General features: G+C 42.5%; 1 protein-coding gene across 1 annotated transcript in view; it reads left to right on the top strand.

The window, feature by feature from the left end:
- The first annotated feature begins 475 nt into the window (after window positions 1–475).
- Window positions 476–14,696, top strand: part of LOC136878739 (glutathione S-transferase-like) — a 48,882-nt gene continuing 34,661 nt past the window's right edge. The window contains exon 1 of the mRNA XM_067152196.2: window positions 476–682. Within this exon, the coding sequence (XP_067008297.2) occupies window positions 547–682 (136 nt within the window). The 5' untranslated portion in view covers window positions 476–546. The remainder of the gene's footprint in view (window positions 683–14,696) is intronic.

Here is a 14,696-nt window from a genome sequence, read left to right as displayed (position 1 = left end):
AATTACAGGAAGAGGCTCTTGATAAACCATTTTACTATTTCTAGCGGGTTAACGCGCCGCGCCTGGTGTTCTTATTGTGATGAATGGTTAACAAGCGAATGGAGCCACAAATTTAGAAATCCTAAAGCTGTCCTAATTCCATTGCAGCCACTTATCTGAACTAGATGCCAGTACTGTTGTAATGGTACAAAACTAACTCGTTCACGAATGGTACAGGAGCTCTTTTCATATATTTTTGTGAGTTTATTTTTTTAGTTATGCTTCTTACTTGATAACCGTAGTACTCAGTTAAATTTTAGCACGAACCGTCACTGGAGTTAAGCCTACAATATTTGCGAAGTTTGTTATGACATGTATCGTATTAGAGAAATAGGAATCGGCTTATCAATTACAGTTATGCGAATATCTCTACAAGGAGGACGTTGAAAAAAAAAGTGTCCACTCATTGTGTTACGCAATATTCAGCCGGAGAGCCTTGACCTTCATTGGTGTACATCAGCGCCGAGCCCACAGATCAGTTCTATGTCTGGTAGCTGAAGGAGAACAATGGCTCCCAAGTACAAGCTCACATACTTCAATACCAGAGCGCGCGGTGAACCTATTCGATTCCTGTTTGTTTATGGAGGCATTGAGTTTGAAGACATTCGCATCGAAATGGAAGATTGGCTTAAGGTGAAAGACTGTAAGTACCGGACAGTTTAATTTGCTCATTGTGTCTTGTAAATAACGGTACGGTATTGCTTTTCATTTTGGGGTTTCAGATCAGTCATGTGCGAATATTGTCCTGCCTCTTCTTCTTCTTGTTTTATGACCACATAGGATCACTTTAGTCAGTCCATCGTTCAGGTCTCTTTGAAGGGATTGTTCGGGCTTTGGGGTCCTCCCAGTACTTCTTCACACGCTCCGATCTTCGTGCCCTTTCCTCGGTTCAAAATGTCCGTGTTGTGGGTTTGTTTCGCGTAAGGGTAAAGCGGAGGTTTGTATTCTTGAGTTTTGTCCGGCCTCTATTGTAAATAAAATTTAATGAATACCTTTGACGTCGGATTTGGACAAGAACTCTTTGTTTGAAGCTACTTTAACGGTCGGTATTTTTTAAGGCGAGTTATTTGGGAATCATGACACTAAGGCCGGGTGTACAGGATGCTTTTCTCACAGCACGAGTAGGCAGTATGCTAGGCGTTAGAGGGATCACATATTTCAGATAAATTTCAGCTTATCTTAGTAAACGGTAACTAATACAGAGCCAACACCTCCTAGATAATAAGATCTAACAACAGCGTGGTGACGTCACGCTACGGAGGCGATGGCAATGCAGAGAAACGTGGAACATGGTTCAACACAGACATGATTTTAATATATTTTGCTAATGGAATAATTTATTTACTAACAAATAGCATTTAAATTTTAAAGTATACTGAATTATACTGTCGTTATTACCGTATTTTAGTGACTCTGCCATTAAATATAAAGAGCAAACAGTTGTAAAACACGACAGCATCTTGCAATGTTACCACTTACTTGGGCCGAATTGTTAACAGCACAACAGGATGTTACAAATACATTTCAATTTAAATAGGCATTACATGATCTTAAAAGAAAACTAGCACGCATAATATTAGCATAGGCCTAACATCTAAGCTGGTGTAGCATCACTGGCAGTATTTGCACACGAGCCTACAATGTTTCCTCCCTTGAAGTTCATGTATGGTTTAATGAGAATTTCACCTACCATCGATGTTACCAATTTGTCATTCTGTTCGAAACCTTGATCTTATGTTTTATGTATTCCAGAAAGTATGTAAGTTTCTGTCCTAATATTGGACTACCATTCAGACTGGACCCTACTCTTTTAAAAGTATTGACATGTGGCAACATTAAAATGCTACCATGTCTCATAAATTTGTAAAAATCGTACGACGCAACAGCCCTGAAGTGCTTGGCCTTGGCCTTGCAGATTACGAGGTGTCTTGTGTTCGGCAGGACGAATTATCTCGACCGTTATTCTTGCCTTTCTAGACCAGGGCCCCTATCTCACCGTACGATAACTCGCACATATAATCACGTAGGCTGAGTGGACCTCGAACCAGCACTCAGATCTAGGTAAAAATCCCTAACTTGGCCGGGAATCGAACTCGGGGCTTCCGGGTAAGAGGCAGGTATTATATCCCTTCACCACGGGGTCGGCCGTAAATTTGTAAACATGAGGAGATATCAGGCAGAAGGTTGAACAAATAACAAGAAAATCATGCACATACTCCTTTATGAACTAAGAAATGTTTTAACTGCGACTATTAAATTAACTGTGGGGACATCACCCTCGGTGTTCAATTCACCAACTAGGACTAGAATTAACTTATTTCTTAATTATTTCTACACATTGTTACAGTCATTCCTTGTAATGCAGCTATGATGTTTTGTAACTAAAGAATATACCGCATTTGTATTAGTAATTTTGTTCACATATACATTAAAAATATTTTATACTTTAATAAAACCCGTTTAGAATAAAGGCTCTGTCTTATTAGATATGCTATTCAGTATGGTTGTCTTGATGTATCGACGTACAGAAAAATTACTTACGTTCCCTTCATCACAGTACAACAACCATCAGGTACGGTAACAGGTTTATTGTACTTTTCAGCTGTGTAAGAGTGTGGATTGAAATTCTGTGTACGGTATGAGATATGTACTATCTTCAATGGCTCTGTTTATTGCTCCTCTTTCTATTCTACTTTTTTTGCCTGGTTCTTCTCTTCACCTGCCAGAATGTGACGATAAATATGATGGGCAGTTCGGAAAGACATAAGGCACTGCATTCTCTGACAATCGTGGTCTTGGAAGAGACGTAGTTAAAAGTTTTTCCTGAGGATCAGTACCAGTTATTTTCCATAAAATATCACCGACTTTGAAATGCCTGTGGCATACCTGTAAAATAATGTATCACCGTGAGCGAAATTCATGCATTTACAGAGTGAATCGGCCTACACCAGCAGCTCTTGTAGGTGGTATGTTTTAATGCGTATAATAATAACAAAAATAATAATACCGTTGAAATAATGTATTCCATTATTGTGAGCCAACATAACCTTATATCATTGAAGAATAAATATGCCTACATATCACCAGCTGTTGCGGGTAGTTAAATACGTCATAGGCCTATGCTCATTATGATTGTGTGAGAATGTAATAATAATAGTTACTCACCACTGAGTTATTAGTAAATCTGTAGTCTTGTCTTGGAATTGCACGTAAACATATCTGCCGCATAACCTCGTCTTTCGGAAACTAAATGCATGCACTTCGTTATCACTGTCGCATTTCTCCTTACAGTTGAGTACCCAACACATCAGTACCATTACGTACAACGGTATTAGCAATTGGCACAATTAAACGAATTAAAACTCTTCTAATTTTAGCGTTACATGGCCAAACTCATTTCTGTGTTATTACTGAAAAGGTTCAAGCTTGCCTGTCGATGCTGACGTCACAGTACATTCCCAGAACGGTTGTGAGGCCTTATATCTAGGAGGTGTTGACAGAGCTCGAAAGACCCGATTCTGTCTTCTGCGCCACATCGAGCTTCACTTGTCCTGTTAATGCTGGAATTTAGTATCCTCAAGTATCCACTTGCATGACCAGATTCGTTTTCCGCTTAGTTTGATAATTTTCATCACCTCATAACCCGTCTTAATTCTCTATTAATCTGACGACGGAGGAGTTCGATTCTCTCATCGGGAGCGGATACTTTCTACCGACTGAGAATACACAACACTGTGTAAACAGGGAACAGCGTGCTCGTATACATTGGACCTAAGGATGACCGCTATGAACGCCGGGATTCGAATATAAGATAATCAAGAGGATATGGTGATGATCGGCCACTTCTGCGATGTGGGAGTAGTAATAGGAAGAGGATGGTTACCTAGTTGTAGTTCATTTTAAAACACAAATCACCACAATCACCACACATGTCAATTATTATCCCCTGCGCGAGTTCCTTAACATGCGAAAAGAGAAGGTACCTTACTATAAATACCTTGTCAGTCCTTATACCCATTTTCTCGTGATTCAAAAATTTAAATAATCAATCACTACTGATCTGCATTAAGAGAGTCGCCCAGGTGGCAGGTTCCCTATCTGTTGTTTTCCTAGTCTTTTCTTAAAAGATTGCCAAGAAATTGGAAATCTATCGAACATCTCCCATGGTAAGTTATTCCAATCCCTAACTCCTCTTCCTATAAACGAATATTTGCCCCAATTTGTCCTCTTGAATTCCAACTTTGATATTGTGATCTTTCCTACTTTTAAAGACGCCACTCAAACATATTCGTCTACCGATGTCATTCCACGCCATAGCTGCCTCTGTGGATCCGTGGTAGAGTGTCGGCCTCCGGATCCCAAGATAGCGGGTTCAAACCCGGCAGAGGTAGTCGGATTTTTGAAGGGCGGAAGAAAGTCCATTCGACACTCCATGTCGTACAATGTCGGCATGTAAAAGATCTCTGGTGATACATTTGGTATTTACCCGACAAAATTAATTAAAATCTCAGCCATAGACGCCCAAGAGAGATCCGGTTTACTCTAGGTCCGCTAGATGGCAGACAGAGTAAACCGGAACGTCGAAATTGACGAGCAGACAGCCAGATGGCGTCAAATCGAAATGTCTGCAAACGGTAGCTGAGGCCATACGATTATTATTATTATTATTTATTTATTCCACGCCATCTCTCCGCTGACAGCTCGGAACATACCACTTAGACGAGCAACTCGTCTCCCTTCTTTCAAGTCTTCCCAGACCAAATCTTGCAACATTTTTGTAATGCTACTCTTCTGTCGGAAATCACCCAGAACAAATCGAGCTGCTTTTCTTTGGATATATTCTAGTCATGGATCAAGTAATCCTAGTGGGGGTCCCATACACAGGACCATACTACAGTTGGGGTCTTACCAGAGAGTTAAACGCCCTCTCATTTACATCCATAGTACAAGCCCCAAATACCCTCCTAACCATGTGCAGAGATCTGTACCCTTTATTTATAATCCCATTTATGTGATTACCCCAATGGAGATTTTTTCTTATATTAACACCTAGATACTTTCAATGATGCCCAAAAGGAACTTCCACCCCATCAACGCAGTAATTAAAACTGAGAGGACTTTTCCTACTTGTGTAACTCACAACCTGACTTTTAACCCCGTTTATCATAATAGCATTATCGAGGTCATTTTTCAGTTGCTCACAATCTTGTAATTCCCCTCTTAATTATTACAGGGTCAGATAAAGCTTCGCCTACACTAATTCTCGGAGTTCTATTTTGTAGAAACATAGCCACCCATTCAGTCACTCTTTTGTCAAGTCCAATTGCACTCATTTTTACCAGTAGTCTCCCATGATCTAGCCTGTCAAATGCCTTAATAGGTCAATCGCGATACAGTCCATTTGATCTTCTGAATCCACGATATCTACTATAACTTGTTGGGATCCTACAAATTGAGCTTCAGTTGAATAACTTTTCCTAAACCCAAACTGCCTTCTATCAAACCAGTTATTAATTTCGCAAACATGTCTAATATAATCAGAAAGAATGCCTTCCCAAAGCATACATGCAATGCATGTCAAACTGACTGGCCTGTAATTTTCAGTTTTATGTCTATCGCCCTTTCTTTTATACAGATTCATTAGGTATAGCTCCTTCATGCAAACAATAATCAAATAAGTACTTCAGAAATGGTACTATATCCCGACCTACTTTCTTTAGTATATCCCCCGATGCCTTATCCATTCCAGCTGCTTTTCTAGTTTTCAACTTTTGTATCTTACTGTAAATGTCATTGTTGCCATAGGTGAATTTGAATACTTCTTTAGTATTAGTCACTTTCTCTATCTGGACATTATTCTTGTAATCAACAATCTTTACATGGTGGCGTGCCAGATGCGACCGTGCCGCATGCGACCCGTGCCACTAGCGACCGCATAATCTGTAACCGTGCCGGATGCGACCGGCGTTGACAAGCTAATTGTCATTTGATAAGTTGTGTCATCAGCCAAGATAAGGTAAGCTAAACGAAGTGCAATGCCATTTCAATAAATCCTATAAGCAGCTACTGCCCCTACTTTACATAACACTTCTGGGGGAAACTCGTTTTACAATACGAAACATGGTGATGCGTTTACGTTTTTACCGGGCGAGTAGGCCATGCGGTTAGAGGCGCGCGGCCCTGAGCTTGCATCCGGGAGCTAGTGGGTTCGAATCCCACTGTCGGCAGCCCTGAAGATGGTTTTCCGTGGTTTCCCATTTTCACACCAGGCAAATGCTGGGGCTGTACTTTAATTAAGACCAGGGCCACTTCCTTCCCATTCCCAGCCCTTTCCTGTCCCATCGTCGCCTTAAGACCTGTCTGTGTCGGTGTGACGTAATGCCACTAGCAATAAAAAAGATCCTAATTCTCAGAAATTATTTACAACTTAGGCCTACTTATTTATCGTGTCCGATTAATACCAAGAGTGTCCGAGGACGTGTTCGGCTTGCCTGGTGCAGATCTTTCTACCTGACACCCTTGGGCGGGCTGCGCGTCTGGATGTGGGGTTATGATAATGAAGTAGGGAGAGATGAAACCAGGTTTCGGCACGTAGCCTACTCCTCTCGAATAATACCAAGGGGTCTGTTCAATGCTTTACGTCTCCATCCGACGGCCGAATCACCATCAACATCATCATATCCCCTCACTCCATTTGAACACTGCGAAAAGGTTTGGATTTGAATCCCGGCTTTTGGCATGCAATCTAGTGATTAGAAACTGTCAACCACCAACTTTCCTACCCTGTCGGCCAACATTCTGATGGTGAATTTATTTTTTCCTTCAGACTAAGTGGCTCAGACGTCTCAGACGGTTGAAATGCCGGTCTTCCGAATCCAACTTGGCAGGTTCGATCCTGGCTCAGTCCGGTGGTATTTGAACGTGCTCAAATACGTCAGCTTTGTGTCGGTGGATTTACTGGCACGTAAAACAAGTCCTGCGGGACTAAATTCCGGCACCTCGGCGTCTCCTTAAACCATAAAAGTAGTTACTGGGACGTAAAGCCAGCAACATTATTATATTTTTCTTTCGACCAACGGCACTCGAGCCTGCTAACAACAGTGTCAGACCTTTATTTTAGAAAAGACCAAGTTAGCTACTTAAAAGTAATCTGCCACTTGGTGACAGCCCTTAATGCAGATCAATTGTAAGTGACTGATGGGTCGCATGCGGCAGGGTGCTTCTCCGCTCGGTCGCTATTGGCACGATAATGGCCGGGTCGCATTCGGCACGGTCGCATCTGGCACGTAACCCTTTACATACTGCTGACTGCATACTTCCCCCTTTTGAAGATCCTCGCATACACACTCTGTATGACCGCCAATCATGCTTGCCACCATGTGATCCTTAGCTGACTTCTTTGCTAGATTCAATTTCCTAGTATGTTCCTTCAATTTCTTCTTCTTTTTTTTTGCTAGGGGCTTTACGTCGCACCGACACAGATAGGTCTTATGGCGACGGTGGGATAGGAAAGGCCTAGGAGTTGGAAGGAAGCGGCCGTGGCCTTAATTAAGGTACAGCCCCAGCATTTGCCTGGTGTGAAAATGGGAAACCACGGAAAACCATCTTCAGGGCTGCCGATAGTGGGATTCGAACCTACTATCTCCCGGATGCAAGCTCACAGCCGCGCGCCTCTACGCGCACGGCCAACTCGCCCGGTAATTTCTTCTTTTGAGCGAGTGCTGACTGTACTCACTTTCCACCAACTTTATAATAAAGAATGTTCATTCCAACTTGTAAGTCGGTCTGAACAACAACAATATAACAGGGGATGTCTCATAGTGGAATGATGCACATTCATTATTATAAAGTCAATGAAAAAGGAGTACAGTCAGCACTCGCTCAAAAACAAAAAAATTAAAAAAAACATAGGCCAACTTTTTCCATCGACGAAAATACATCTAAAGTTTGAACTATCGAAGTTGCTCGATGTGAAATGATTGCTGTTTAGGCAGAAGAGTACATAAATTTAACTGAGTGGCTTGAAAACTCCGGAAGTTATCAGGTAAACAGGATTGAAAAACACGTTTTAAACAAAACGAGCGACAAACTCGCTCACGTGTTGGAAAGCTTCTAGAATTTAAATGGCTAAGGTAGTGATGGCCCGGCACTCTTTAGGTCATAACGTTGAAAGTAGTGTAGACATCGGCCAAATTCCGAAATATATTTCATAGTTCTTGAAGATTTTTCTTTGAAGAATTACAGTTTGGGATCCCCACAGGTGTTGGTTCCGCCTTAACGGTGTGACAGTATGGGCGTTGGGGATTAATGATGGTCAGAGCACGACTATTGCATCTGCAGGTTGAGCAAGATGCTACTCACTGGGCTAATCATGCTGCAATAGCACTTTCTGGCTCAGTGAGGAAAGCAATGCCAAACTGCCTCACTCATTATGGCGCCACCGATAACCACATGGCATTAGAAGGTACTTTTCTAGCATCCAACCAGCCTTACGGTTGAAAACATTACGGACTTTATTACATACTAACACCCTCGTCACAGCTTCGTCCGTGGTAATAACGCACGGAACCCATAATGATATATATCTTAATCAATAATGGTGCGTGTGGGTAGATTGATGAAGCAGTTTTGTGATTAGTGATAATATACTGTATACATACAATCTCACAAAATTCGCACCGTCTCTTTATTATATTAGTATAGATTGATAAAACAAACTTGTTTCGAGCAATTAAGTGGACATTATCAGTGGTATTTCCTTAGGGACATAGATATTGGCATATTTGACCATTTTAGACTCCATACACGTAAAGTTGGAGAAAACGCATGCAGTTATTCCTAGTAAGGTAAGATTTTCTTTTTTGCATGCTTGATTTCGTTTCGAGGACAATTTCCGACGTGCGTGCGTAAGGTAGGTAGGTATCAATTACTAAATAATTTTTAATAAGTTTTGATGACTAATCTTACTACGTCTTCAAATTATTCTCTCCCATTACTTATTTCTATGCAGTACTGTTCTTTTCTTTCTGTTGAGAAAGAGGTTCGTAAATCACTAGTGGTTCAAGTGCCAACCATCTGCGCTGCTGATGATGATGAAGTTATTTCATTCCTGTCCTTTGACAGCTAAACCAGCAGCTCTTTGGCCTTTTATTGTTGATTTATTGATAATTTGACTATAAATGTGATTGTATGTGTTGTACATACGTTATTAATTATTGTTGACTCTGGCACAGAGATCGCCGGACCACCAAGGGGAACCAACCCAGGGAGAGGACCCGCACCGCACCACCCCTAGTTTTCCCCCGCTAGACCCCGTTTATTGAATTCTTTCTTTGTACATATTTACATTTACATATATTTACAGTTTGTTAATTGTTTTGTTGAGCTTCTTCTTTGGTTAGAGTCTTTAAGTCCTTCTTGCTGATCGTATTCATAACATTTGTGTCAAAGTACAATATACTTACATATCAAGCACAAGTTACATAATTTTACACAATTTTGTTAGTTACTGTATTTTGTTGTTTTGTGGAGCCTCTTGTTAGGCTAGAGTTTTTAGGTCCTTTTGTGCTTTTGTATTTGCAACATATGTGTCAAGTAATACGATCCACTTATATCATTGCACAAGTTACATTAATTTATATTTATTCATACAGTGATTTGCACTACATAGTAGGTCTCTTGAGGTATGGTCTGTCTTTTCTTGGCGTTAATTGTTTGTTTGTAAACATCTGTGGTAGTACTACTAGTCATTTGTTTGTTTGGAATGTCATTCATAGTCGTAGTGGTCACTGTGTTAGTGGGTCAGTCAGTTTACTCAGAAAGCAGCTACACTACAGCGCTGCGTATCGTTTAGGTGCAGATCTACTGTACGTCCCAGTGTTCCGATGTTCAAACCAGGCAGAGGTAGTCGGATTTTTGAAGAGCGGAAAAAAGTCCATTCGACACTCCATGTCGTACGATGTCGGCATGTAAAAGATCTCTGGTGACACATTTGGTGTTTACCCGACAAAATTCATTAAATCTCAGCCACAGACGCCCAAGAGAGTTTCGGTTTACTCGGTCTGCCATCTAGTGGGCCTAGAGTAAAACGAAACGTCGAAATTGACAAGCAGACAGCCAGATGGCGTCAAATTGAAATGTCTGCACACGGTAGCTGAGGCCATACGATTATTGTTATTATTTATGTGTGTAATTTTGTAAACGGATCAGTAGTACCCTCCACATATAAACAAACTCAACCGCCCAAGTTCCAAATTAATTGTGTAATGTACACATTAAGCTCTTTCATATAATACCCCACTCGGCCATATTTCCTAAGTTTCGAATTTTCATCCCCCCCATGAGCCTCCCCTGTCTCGGTAACTCCCCCCCCCCACCCTCGATTCTGCTCAAGATCCAAATTAATTTTGTAATGTACAAATTCATTCATTTGATACCCCACTCTGCTGTTTTACCTAGGTTTCGATTTTTAACCTTGCCCCCTAATGCTTTCGGGTCAATTAAAAAAACATGTTCCTAGGAAATCTATAATCGGAAAAGTAAAATGCTTTCCAAATTTCAAGTCTTTAGGTTTAATGGTTGCGTGAGTTTTCCTGATTAATTTATCCGAGGACTGATTTTTTCTGCCACACCCCTTAAATGTCTTTGGGAGTCGGTGAAAACGTATGTTTAACAATATAAAGTATAGCCTATAGCACTCAGGGATAATGTATCTTGCTATTAGTGAAAGAATGTTTAGAATCGGTCAAGTAGTTTCTGAGTTTACCATCCAGATATACACAAACTCACAGCATTCGCACTCTCTCTTTATTATACACGAGTGCCCATAAGTTAAGCATAATCACTAAACGAGGCCATACCGCGTGATAGGAATGTCAGAGGGATTGCTGAACAAACGGGAGCTGACTCACACACCATATGTCACACAAATTGTCCATAACAACAGTGTCGGAAAGGTTCTGATAGCTAAGGTACACCTTTGACAACAACTAACAAAACTTGGTAATGTCTTCCACAACAAAATATGCTGTTAATAGGGTCTATGGTTACCGCTAACGGCCACACATGCTTCGCAACGACGTGGCATGCTCTCTATCAGATGGCCCAAGAGCTCTTGTGGCAGTCGATCCCATTCCTTCGAAAGGACGATGCGAAGGTCTTGGAGGATCCTTGGTTAAGGCTGACGGGATGCAATTCGCCTCCTGAATGCATCCCAGGCATGTTCTATAGGATTCAGATCCGCAGACATCCCTGGCCAGTCCAAGCGACGAATGTCTTCCCCTGCCAGAATTTCATCCACCAGAGCAGCGCGGTGCGGTCGGGCATTATCGTCCATTAAAGGTGCGTTTTCCAAGGTGCGATTGTAGCCGCAACGGCGATTGTAGCCTCACGGCGACAGCAGTCTTCCATTTCCGCGCATGCGCAGTTTGAATTTGGTCTGCGACTCGCTGCGATTGCGGCTTGAGCCACCACACTGGTGCAGTGAGCAGTGCTGGCGGCCGCAGTCTCTGCGACGGAAGTGACTATTGCTCAACACCTCTTCCGCAAGCACTCTCCTCTGTCAATCAAGGGCTGATAAGAGCCGAGCCGTGCTCAGATGTAAACAGTCTTCATATCTTGTCAAGATTACTGGGTCATAATTTATAGGAATGAATATACAGTGTAATATGTACTTCTAAATAAAATGCAAATCCCACACTGCATTATCATTTTTATGCGTTTTTATTGATTCCCTCATTCCCTACATTACACCGATGGAATGGCATGCAAATAATTGACATATTGGCGCAATTAATGTTGTGTCACTCAATTAAGTTGCGGGTTTGTTAAACTTGAAGTTTACCGGGCCAGCTGACCGTGCTGTTAGGGGTGCGCAGCTGTGAGCTTGCATCCGGGAGATAGTGGGACCGAATCCCACTATCGGCAGTCCTGAAAATGGTTTTCCGTGATTTTCCATTTTTACACCAGGCAAATGCTGGGGCTGTACCTTAATGAAGCCACGGCCGCTTCCTTCTAGCTCCTAGGCCTTTCCTATGCTATCATCGCCATAGGACCTATGTGTGTCGGTGCGACATAAAGCCACTAGCAAAAAAAATCTTGAAGTCTATTACGACCGCAGATTTACTGATAATTATGTCTTACTGTAAAAACACTTATTCAGCTGAGCTAAACACTGTTAAAATAAGATTAAAATATCCGTACCTGAGAGTGAGTGCAAGTTTTTCAGCTGGGCCGATAGGCTTCTTGTACCGATTGCACGGAGTTTTCAAAATTTCACTTTTTAAAAGTTACAGAATATAACTAAGCACTCAGTCTGAAATACTTCCTGAACTTTGTCTCATCACTTAACAGATGCCTGTTAATTAAATTGTTATAGCATCCTTCCTCATAGTGGATTCAAATATACTGTTGACTTTCCTTCTTTTCGGACCGAGATACCACATTGACAGTTCTTCTCCTCCTCCTCCTTCTTCTTCTTCCATTAAAATGTCAAGTAAATCCATGCCACTAACGAAATCGCTCGTGCTCTCCTCCATTTCTGACGGACTGGACTGCGGGACTGGCGGCTGGAGTCGTGTCTAAGAAAACACCCCACGTGCCCGTCGCTTGCGGCTGCTGTCGCCAACGTATATGGCGACCCCAGTCGTTGCGGCACTGGCCGTCGTAGCGGCTACAGTCGCACCTTGGAAGATCCTTGGTGAAGGCTGACGGGATGCAATTCGCCTCGTGAATGCATCCCAGGCATGTTCTATAGGATTCAGATCCGCAGACCTCCCTGGCCAGTCCATGCGGAATGTCTTCCCCTGCCAGAATTTCATCCACCAGAGCAGCGCGGTGCGGTCGGGCATTATCGTCCATTAAGAGGAAGTCTGGACCAACTGCACATCTGAAGAGTCAAACATGTGGTCACAGTACCTCATCCCTGTATCTCCGATCACATGAAGATGTGCAGGTCCGTATGGGCATTCAACATGATACCGCCCTACACCATGACGCCACCAGCACCATACTGGTCCCGTTCCACGATGTTCCTGTGGTTGTATCGGCTACCCGGTTCTTTCCAGATTAATGTGCGACGCGAATCGTTCTGCATACTGAAGCGGGATTCGTCTGTGAAGAGCACATGCCTCCTTTCATTCATGGTCCAGTTGCAATGTTGATGGCTCCACAGTAAAAGGAGCCCTTCTCTGTGGCGCAGTGAGCGCAACGCACACCGCTGGACGTCGGGCAAACAGCCCTGCTGTTCTGAGCCTCCGGCACACAGTTTGCCGGGAAACGGCAACCCCTGAGGCGGCTGCAATCTCCGCCGACAATTGTCTTGCAGATGCACTCCGATTTCGTCGGGGGGTTAAGGCCAGATATAGGACCTGCTGTTGGGTGGTTACCTTTGGTCACCGCCGTCTCGATCCTCTTATACTGCCTGCTCTATGCCACTAGTTTAACACAGGAAGGCGCGAATACCAATATTTCTTCAAGTCGCCGTAAGAGTGCAGTAGTAGACGTACAATCTACACTGTCCGTGTTGGTGTAGCACTGTGTTATTGGTGCATGAATGTGTGTGAAAAGCTGAATTATTTCGTACAATGAGTAAACGTGTCTGGTCACTTCCATTCGTACAAGAGATATTTTGTGTAGAACTGTGACATGAATTAATCATGTTAAGCTCATAGATATTTCAAAAGTGATTTTAATGTGTACTTGTTCCTTTCCGTTTGTGCAGGGTATATTTTTTGTAGAACTGAAACTTCAGATTCTTTCCCCGAAATATTCAACTGTTGTGTACCATATTGCAAATCTTGGCAAGGTGGTTCGCAGCCAGAAAAGATACGACTCAATGAAATACAGTCTAGAAGGGAATTAAGAGAAACGCGGCTGTCGGCTTTATCTAGGCAAGGACCTAATGAAGGAAGTAATTGGATAGCCTCAGATTACCCTCACATCTGTGCCGTTACACCTTATTTCAGAAGGTGATGGAGCCTCCGTGGCTTAGGCGGCAGCGCGCCGGCCTCTTATCGCTGGGTTCCGTGGTTTAAATCCCGGTCACTCCATGTGAGATTTGTGCTGGACAAAGCGGAGGTGGGACAGATTTTTCTCCGGGTACTCCAGTTTTCCCTGTCATATTTCGTTCTAGCAACACTCTTGAATATAATTTCATTTCATCTGTCATTCATTATTCATTGCCCCAGGGGAGTGCGACAGGCTTCGGCAGCCGGCACAATTCCTATCCTCGCCGCTAGATGGGGCTTCATTCATTCCATTCTATTCCTGACCCGGTCGAATGACTGGAAACAGGCTGCGGATTTTTTCCAGAAGGTATTTTACAAATGTTCCTTGAGCATCATTGTTCCACACACTCAAGAGTTAAGGAGACAGGTCTCCCACTTTCCTTTACAGACTTCTAATAACACTTCTGCGAAAATAGAAAGATTGTCTATGCTCTATGCGTATCTAGGAGACTACGCTCCAAAGCTTGTACCTTTACTGCCTTCTCACGGCAACTTTCAACAACCAGAGCATACTTGCTCACAAAAATTTACAATTTCAGGCCTCTCAAGCCACAACCTACATTTTACAATACAAACAGAATTCACTGTCTCAAACTCTCACGGTCTAACCACTTTACAGAAAAAACTAAGTTTTCCAGGCTTATCGAATAC

Source organism: Anabrus simplex, chromosome 8, assembly GCF_040414725.1.
Source record: "Anabrus simplex isolate iqAnaSimp1 chromosome 8, ASM4041472v1, whole genome shotgun sequence".
Taxonomy (NCBI): Eukaryota; Metazoa; Arthropoda; class Insecta; order Orthoptera; family Tettigoniidae; genus Anabrus; species Anabrus simplex.
This window is presented reverse-complemented; position numbering and strand designations above follow the sequence as displayed.